The sequence below is a fragment of the Gekko japonicus genome, unplaced genomic scaffold (genome assembly GCF_001447785.1).
Source record: "Gekko japonicus isolate JY-2015 unplaced genomic scaffold, Gekko_japonicus_V1.1 scaffold1722, whole genome shotgun sequence".
In the NCBI taxonomy this organism is placed as follows: Eukaryota; Metazoa; Chordata; class Lepidosauria; order Squamata; family Gekkonidae; genus Gekko; species Gekko japonicus.
The window spans coordinates 204,648-212,810 of NW_015160264.1; the positions used below are offsets into that span (position 1 = coordinate 204,648).

The following is an 8,163-nucleotide window of genomic DNA, read 5'->3' on the forward strand; positions in this document are numbered from 1 at the left end:
AGCAGGAAAGGAAGCATAGTTTCATTGAGAAATGTATCATGAGGGTCTTGTGTCACAGACCTAGGAGAAGAGGAAGGACACACACTTCAACATTCACTCTTACCACCAGTTACATAACCTGGTTGGGTGTGCTTGGCCATATCTCTGCCCTGAGTCACCAAGCATGAGTAGGAGGTATTGCTCTCGCCTCACAATTTGCGTCATCCATGGTTTGACTATTCAAAGGAACTGAAGTTCCCCTTCCAAAGCCAGACAGCCTGACTTTCAGGAATAGTCTGTGACTCCACTAGCTCCTCTCTGATTTCTGTGCAAAACAACACCTCAGAAGGGTAATGGAGGATGAAGAAGGATATATGGCTATCGACCTAGCACAAAGGGATGCTTACATGCAGCCCACCTCACAAAAGATGCAAGGTATTGTTCTATGAGAGCCACTATGGCTTCAGTTGGCTAGCAAGTGCAGTGCCAGAGCAGGACAGTTATTATTGTTGTTGTTATTATCTATATATCTAATTCCCAACTGTGCCCCATATGTGTGGATACTTATTTCCACAGATAGGGGGCACATGGAGGGTAAAGAGATTTTTCTGCACACTTGGGGAACTCTACAGGAATGCAGAAAAATCTGAAATGTTTAAATTTCCCCACAACTAAAGTAAATAGTTGAAAAAATAGTGAACGCGGGGGGGGGGGAGACAGCAAGGGTGGGGGTAGGTGAGAAGAGAGCAAGGGTTTGGGGTGAGTGAATGCCAAGGGTGGGGATAGTTGAGTGCCAAGGATGGGTGGGAAGAGGTAGGTGGGAAGAGAGCAAGGGTTGAGTGGTAACTGAATGCCAATGGTGTGGCAGGGTAGATAGAGATATCAACAAGAGTGGTGGGTGAGTGGACTGTCAAGGCTGGTGAGTAGGTGGGAGATCAGCAAGGGTGGAGGTGAGTGGAGTGCTGAGGGTGTGGGGGTAGGTGGGGAGATCTGCAAAGCTGGGTGGTAGGTTGTAGGTGGGGAGAGCAGCAAGGGTTGGGTAGACTGATGGAGAAAATGGGGGGGTTGAGGGGTAAATTGACAGATAAGGGAAATGGGAGAAAGGGGGGAAATGGGAGGTAGGTTATCAGAGAAGGGATAGGGACAAAAGAGATGGGGGTAGGTAGACAGATAAGGGAAAGGGTAGAAAGAGGGGGAAGATTGATAAAGAGAAAGAGAGATGGAAGCAAAGAAGGAGGGAGGATTCACTGTCTCCGCAAGTTTCTTGCGGGTCCCCACTTCTTCTTCTTATTTTGGTACCAAGAAGTACCGTCAAGTCACAAGTCACACTGACTTATGGTAACCCCATAAGAGTTTTAAGGCAAGAGACAAATCGAGGTGGTTTGCTATTGCCTGCCTCTGCCCTGGTCTTTGATGGCCTCCCATTCAGGTACTAAACAGGGCCAACCCTGCTTAGTTTGCAAGATCTGACAAGATCTGGCTGGCCAGAGCCATCCAGGTTAGGGCAATCTTTTTTTACTTATCTCATTTTTATCACTTCTTTCGTACCAAAGCTGAGGTAGTGCAGTGCTAGTGTTGCCCATATTTATATAGCATTTGTCTTCTACTGTTGGGATTTGCTGCAACTGGGACATAGCATGTTAATCTGGATGGGTCCCTTTTTACCCACAGAATAAGGAAGCAGTCTGAACAAGTGACCATGATCGTTTACCACATTACTCACCCTTGTTGTTTCTGTCATCTCCAAATAAAGTTCATGCTTTTTCATGATTAATCTTAATTCCACAGATTCCACCACCAAATGCCAGTGCTGGAAAATCACATTAGGGGCTTCTCTGACGCTGAGCATTGTTCTGAACGCGACCCTGATCACTCTTCTTATACGTAGGTGTCTGTTAGACTCTTAATTATGAAAACAGAGTTTTGCCAAGTTTTGCCCATCCCTTTAATCCTTCTGCTGTGTTCTTGGAAGAGCCAGTGTGATGTACTGGCTACAGCATCACATTAGAGCCAGGGAGACCTGAGTTTAAATACGCAGTTAGGCCATGAAGCTTACTGGGTGATCTTGGGACAATCTCTGTCTCAGTCCAACCTCCCTCACAGGATTCTTGTGAAAATAAAACGAGGGAGGGAAAACCGTCGACACTGTCTCTTTAAAGGAAGTGTAGGATAATATCCAAATCGCAAGATGTGATGGTCCTGCTGTACACTGCATTGGTCAGGCTGCACCTGGAGTATTGTGTGCAGTTCTGGAGGCCTCACTTCTAAAAGGATGTGGACAGAATAGAGCGGGTGCAGAGGAGAGCGATGAGGATAATCGGGGGCCTAGAGACCAAGCCCTACGAGGAAAGGCTGAGGGACTTGGGAATGTTGGGTCCAAAGGAGAGGAGGTTAAGGGGAGACATGATTGTTCTCTTGAAGTATTTGAAGGGCTGTCACTTAGAGGAGGGCAGGGAGCTGTTCCTGTTGGCAACAGAGGAGAGGACTCGAAATCATGGGTTTAGATTAAGGCGGGAAGGTACCGGCTGGATATTAGGGAAAACTTTTTTACAGTCAGAGTTGTGCAACAGTGGAATCAGCTGCCTTGGGAGGTGGTGAGCTCCCCCTCACTGGCAGTCTTCAAGCAGCGGCTGGACAAACACTTGTCAGGGATGCTAGTCTAGGCTGATCCTGCACTGAGCAGGGGGTTGGACTAGATGGCCTGTTTGGCCCCTTCCAACTCTGTGATTCTATCATTCTATGATAAATATGTTATATGGAAGTTGAAGGCACAGAAGCCAGACCAGGTGGCAGCAGAAAACCCTGAACAACTCACTTTTATGGGACTGCTGTAAAATGTGAGTGATAGAATGAATAGGCTGTTTTATGTTGTCCTGAAGAGCTCTGGAGAAAAGTACATCTGTGGTTGCTCAGACATGGTTATTTTTTTTAAGTGAAAGTTAATTAACAGCTGGCATCTCTTCTAAATGTTTCACTATCTCGTTTAACTTCTCTGAGATTTATGTTGCCATTCAGCCCACACAGGAGTTTCCAGCATCGTATTACTTGCTATAAGAACATAAGAACCTCATGTACCTTTAACTGACTAGCAGGTGAAAATAACACCAGATCTTGCTGGTGTCTGCCAAAATGAAACCATTTGCTCTGGTCAGCACTTATTTCATTCCTGTGGTACAGGGCTTTTTTTGTAGAAGGAACTCATTAGCATAATAGGCCATACCCAACAGCAGGAAATCATTAGCATATTAGGCCACACCCTGACAGCACAGCTCATTTGAATATTAAGCCACACCCCCATGTTACCAGAAGTGTGGTCATCCAGCCACACCCACCTATTGCTTCTTATTCTCTTTACCTTGTTTGTTGTCAAAACCCAGGGCTTTTTTTGTAGCAGGAACTCCTTTGCATGTTAGGTCACACACCCCTAATGGTAGCCAATCCTAATGAGTTTCTGCTGTTGGGTGTGGCCTATTATGCTAATGAGTTCCTGCTGGGCGTGGCCAACTCGGGAGCCAGCCGGAACTCCGTTCCTGCCCAAAAATAGCCCTGCCTGTGGAGAACTGCTCACTGTCTCCCTCCATAGTTCTATTGCCAATACATTTTTTTATTATTTCAAGGAATTTTCTTTGACTGCCCATTATATTTGACTCTCTTCTGCACTGTCATTTTTGTCACTTATTTGTCCCTAATGCTTTGGCCCTCCTGCCTTTTCCACATGTCTTTTGCACCCTCTGGGACTACTAAAGAGAGCAAATCCCATGGGGGGGGGACCCTGAAGCAATAGGGATAAAGAAGTGACAAAAATGACAATGCAGAAGAGCCCTCACATACGAATTTTTAATGCTGTTTCTGAGCTGTACATCAGTGCTGAGAGCCTTTCTGGCAACTCAAGGGCCAGTCCTTTAATCTTTGTAAAGGTACTGAGGATTGGAGTAATTGCAGGCCCAACAGGTTTAGCTTTTCCCTCCATGCCTGAAGGGAGCGTCACCTGTTGATTTTTCTGGATGGCGTTAAATAGTTAAAGGCACACAGCTTTTGTGGGTCAACACAGATGTGACAAGAGTTGCCAGATCCCAGTGCGGTAGTCTTGTGTCTATCCGCTACAGCAAAAATCAAAAGGAGTCTCTCGTGACACCATAAAGACTAGCAGATTATAAACTTTCTTGGGGAAAGAGCCAACTTCTTCAGCTGCATGAAGGGAAAAGCTCAGTCTGCAGAAAAATATTTGTACATGGAAAGAAAGAAAAAGCCCTCAAAAGAAGCTGTGGCAGATCATCTGCTTTACAGGCAGAAGATTCCCCATTCAAGCACCGGCATCTCAAATGCCTCAGGTAGCAGTTCATGTAGGGTTGCCAACCTCCAGCTGGGGGATGGATATCCCTGGAATCACAACTGATCTCCAGACTACGAGTCACTCTATTTATTTAAAACATTTATGTCACTTCTCCTGGAGAAAATGGCTGCTTTGGAAGGTGGACCGCATGGCATTATACTGTCATGAGGTCCCTACCCTCCCCAAAGCCCACTCTCCCACGTTCTACCCTCAAATGTCCAGGTATTTCCAGATCTGGAGCTTTCAACCCTAAGCAGGTGCTGGAAGAAAACTTTCTCTGCCTGAGGCCCCAGAGAGTTTTGCAGGTCAGACAGGGCACTGTTTTTCTCCAGGCAGTTGGCAACCTTATCAGCAGAGTATCTTGGCAGACTGAAGTGTTCTTCCATTGTTATTTTTTTGAAGCTGTGCATGTTTGGTAAGGACTTTCTTGGTCAGTCGCTTGTAATCCACAGCCCACATCTTTGGGGAGTGGAATGGAGAGCCAGTCTGGTGTAGTGGTTAAGTGCATGGACTCTAATCTGGGAGAACCGGGTTTGATTCCCCACTCCTCCACTTGCACCTGCTGGAGGACCTTGGGCAAGCCGTGGTTCTGATAAGAGCTGTTCTTGAAAAAAAGAGCAGTTTCTGTCAGAACTCTCTCAGCCCCACCTACCTCACAAGGCGTCTGTTGTGGGGAGGGGAAAGGAAAGGAGTTTGTAAGCCACTCTGAGACTCCCTTGGGTAGTGAAGGGTGGGGTATAAATCCAATCTCTTCTTCTTCTCTTCTTATATAGTGAAAGAGGAAATGAATTAAATGAATTTTGTTTCCTTCCTCCTCTCCTATGGCCCATTCTCTCCTTCCAATCAATGGAGCAATTAAGGTTCTCACTTGGCCCACAGCAGGGAGGAGAGGGACGGAGTAGAGAGCCAGTTTGGTGTAGTGGTTAAGTGCGCGGACTCTAATCTGGGAGAACTGGGTTTGATTCCCCACTCCTCCACTTGTAATTCTGATAAGAGCTGTTCTTGAAAAAGAGCAGTTTCTGTCAAGAGCTCTCTCATCCCCACCTACCTCACAGGGTGTCTGTTGTGGGGAGAGGAAGGGAAAGGAGTTTGTAAACTGCTCTGAGACACCTTTGGGTAGTGAAGGACAGGGTATAAATCCAATCTCTTCTTCTCTGGATGGTTGTGTAATTTCCCTTCCCTAACCCTGAGTTGTCCCCTCCCCCCAAAAAAAGTTATCTGGATGGTACTGTAATTTTCCTTCCCTAACCCTAAGTTGTTTTTCCCCCTCAAAAAAGTTTTCCAGGTGAGAGACTCCCAAGACTGTTCTTGTCAAGGAAACCCTCCCAATTCATGTGGCTGGGCTTCGGGCAGCTCAACAGGTGATTTCAACTCTCATTTATACTCTGGTTCCTCATGGCACTTGATTGATTGATCGATTAGATTAGGAACAACATATAACAATTAAACAAACCATAAATATAATAAAGTGCTAGTATCAATAATTTTGTGATTTCACAGCGGTAGTTGTAACGCAGTTCGCAATCAGAAGAGGCTAATCACAGAGTTTAAATATAGCATTAAACAATCCACCCTCAAATCTGAACCCAGAGCTAGCTACCCTACAATGGACCAGGCTGCTTAAGAATATTCCTTTGTATTTAAGGAGGTGTTCAATAGAAGTTGGAGCCGCAGTGGCTCAGAGGTTAAGACACCAAGCTGCAGACCGGAAGGTCTGTAACTCGGCAGTTCGAGACCCTAGTGCCGCTTGACAGAGTGAGCTCCCATCTCTGGCCCCCAGCTCCTGCCTATCTAGCAGTTCGAAACCAAGAAATCGCAAGTAGATAAAAAGGTACGGCTTCAGTGGGAGGGTAACAGTGTTCCGTGCGCCTCTGCATCTAGTCATGCCAGTCACATGACCACGGGAAAAGTCTTTGGACACCGTGGGCTCTTTGGCTTGGAAACAGAGATTAGCACCGCCCACTAGAGTCAGATTCGACTGGCTTCCGAGCAAGGGAAGCCTTTTGCCTTTACCTCATTAGAAGTTAGCAAGTGCATAAATTCGCCCGGAGATTTGGAGAACCGGGTTTGATTCCCCACTCCTCCTCCACATGAAGACTGCTGGGTGACCTTGGGCCTGTCCCAGTTCTCTCAGAACTCTTTCTGCCCCATCTACCTCACAAGGTGCCTGTTGTGGGGAGAGGAACAGAAAGGTGATTGTAAACTACTTTGAAACTCCTTAGGGTACAGTAAAGCAGGGGATGAAAACCATCTTCTTTGTTATCTTCTTCTGGGGCCTTATGCGTACCACTTCTCAGTCTGGACATGCTAACCCTAGAGCCAATTCACCCTGAACTACATTTAATGCCAAATGCTCTGATTTTCTCTTTCCCCGTAGCCTATGTGACTCTGAATCCAGCCACTGCCCACCGCCGACTCGTCCTGTCCACAGATCTGAAAACCGTGACCTGGGGAAAGGAAGAGATGAGCCTTCCCAACAATACAGAGAGATTTGATCAGCGTGTTTGGGTGCTGGGCCGTGAAGGATTCCTCTCCGGGAAACACTGCTGGGAAGTTGAAGTGAAGGGGGATGGCGAATGGGCTGTAGGGGTTGCCAAGGAGTCTCTGAAGAGAAAAGGATTACCAGATTTTAGCCCCGCTGAGGGGATCTGGGCCATCGGGGAGTACTGGGGGGTCGGCAACTATCGGGCTTTCACTTCTCCTCAGCCTACACAACTATTCTTTGACAAGAAGCCCCGCAGAATACGTGTCTCTCTGGACTACACTCAAAGACAAGTAGAATTTTTCAATCCTGAAACCAAGAAGTCAATCTATACTTTCTCTTCAGCTGCTTTTTCTGGGGAAAAGATATACCCCTGGTTCCGAGTGTGGGACGGAACAGAACTCACCTTGCATCCCTGAGACACCAAAATCAATACTAAAGAAGCCCTTCTACAACTTCCTAAGCTTTATGATCTTGGAGGCCTCATGCATTATCTCTTCTTGGAGGCCTCATGGCAGAGGTCTTGGACATCACCTATTATCTGGTCTTTTTAACTGGTGATGCTGGGGATTGAACCTGAGACTTTCTGCGTGCCAAGCAGATGCTGTACCACTGAGCCATGACCTGTTGGTGAGAGAGTAATCTTGTATAGAGAAAGAGAATGTGTGTGTGGAAAATGCATGGGGGGGGAGAAGGACTGTGTCTTCACGCAGTGCAAGCAGGGGTCCATCAGTGGCTAATAGCCACAAGAGTGTAGTTGATAAAGTGTGCCTGCACACGAAAGCTTAGCCTACCTTGAATAAACCTTTGTTGGTCTTAAAGGTGCCACTGGACGCTACATTTGTTGTACTGCTTCTGACCAACACGGCTGACCAACTGGATCTACTGTCCCCAAAGCAACAGGAGGGCAATATGGAAGCGTCGCCAAATAGCTAGCAAGCTTTAGAGTTTATCAAAACTCTTTTTCAGCCTGGATGTTAAAGAGAAGGGGGGAAGGGATTATATATTTATCACAAGCCCAATTGCCCCCCTTTGGGACAGCCTATTGTTTCTGGTACTAACAACTCTATTTTGCAACCCTTGTTGCAATACGTGGATTCCTTTCTCAAACCATTTGTGGCCTAAAATTCAGTCTTTTGTTAAAGACACCAAACATTTTGTATCTCAGCAGCATTTTGTATTTCAGCTTACAGGCCCGCTTGTAATTGTATGTTTTTAAATATAATTGTGCACGTTGTACTTTATTTGTGCTTTGCATGATAGCTCATCTTGTATCACTATAAATATTTTTGCAAAAAAACAGGTTTTGTTTACATTCTTCAAGGTTGCTTTTGTATGTTTGGTCGATGCTATTATTGGGGTCCTTCTC

At 46.1% G+C, this 8,163-nt stretch overlaps 1 protein-coding gene across 2 annotated transcripts; it reads left to right on the plus strand.

Moving 5' to 3' along the window:
• Positions 1-263: 263 nt before the first annotated feature.
• On the plus strand, positions 264-7,478 carry LOC107113705 (tripartite motif-containing protein 7-like). 2 transcript variants are annotated; one of them, XM_015415057.1, is made up of 4 exons: positions 264-414; positions 1,768-1,863; positions 5,590-5,673; positions 6,690-7,478. In XM_015415057.1, exons 1-4 carry the CDS (start codon positions 333-335, stop codon positions 7,211-7,213), a joined length of 786 nt encoding a protein of 261 aa, XP_015270543.1. In that variant the 5' UTR covers positions 264-332; the 3' UTR covers positions 7,214-7,478. The 2 variants fall into 2 exon arrangements, with proteins under 2 accessions (XP_015270543.1, XP_015270551.1); XM_015415065.1 differs by lacking the exon at positions 1,768-1,863.
• Positions 7,479-8,163: the final 685 nt, after the last annotated feature.

What these genes read in the sequence shown, in the direction of transcription:
- LOC107113705 (XM_015415057.1), top strand. Translation starts at nt 333, where the DNA reads ATGGAGGATGAAGAAGGATATATGGCTATCGACCTAGCACAAAGGGAT. An exon ending in CACCTCACAAAAGATGCAAG is followed by an intron (nt 415 to 1,767) that starts GTATTGTTCTAT and finishes TTAATTCCACAG; the next exon opens with ATTCCACCACCAAATGCCAG. An exon ending in CCTGATCACTCTTCTTATAC is followed by an intron (nt 1,864 to 5,589) that starts GTAGGTGTCTGT and finishes CCCTCAAAAAAG; the next exon opens with TTTTCCAGGTGAGAGACTCC.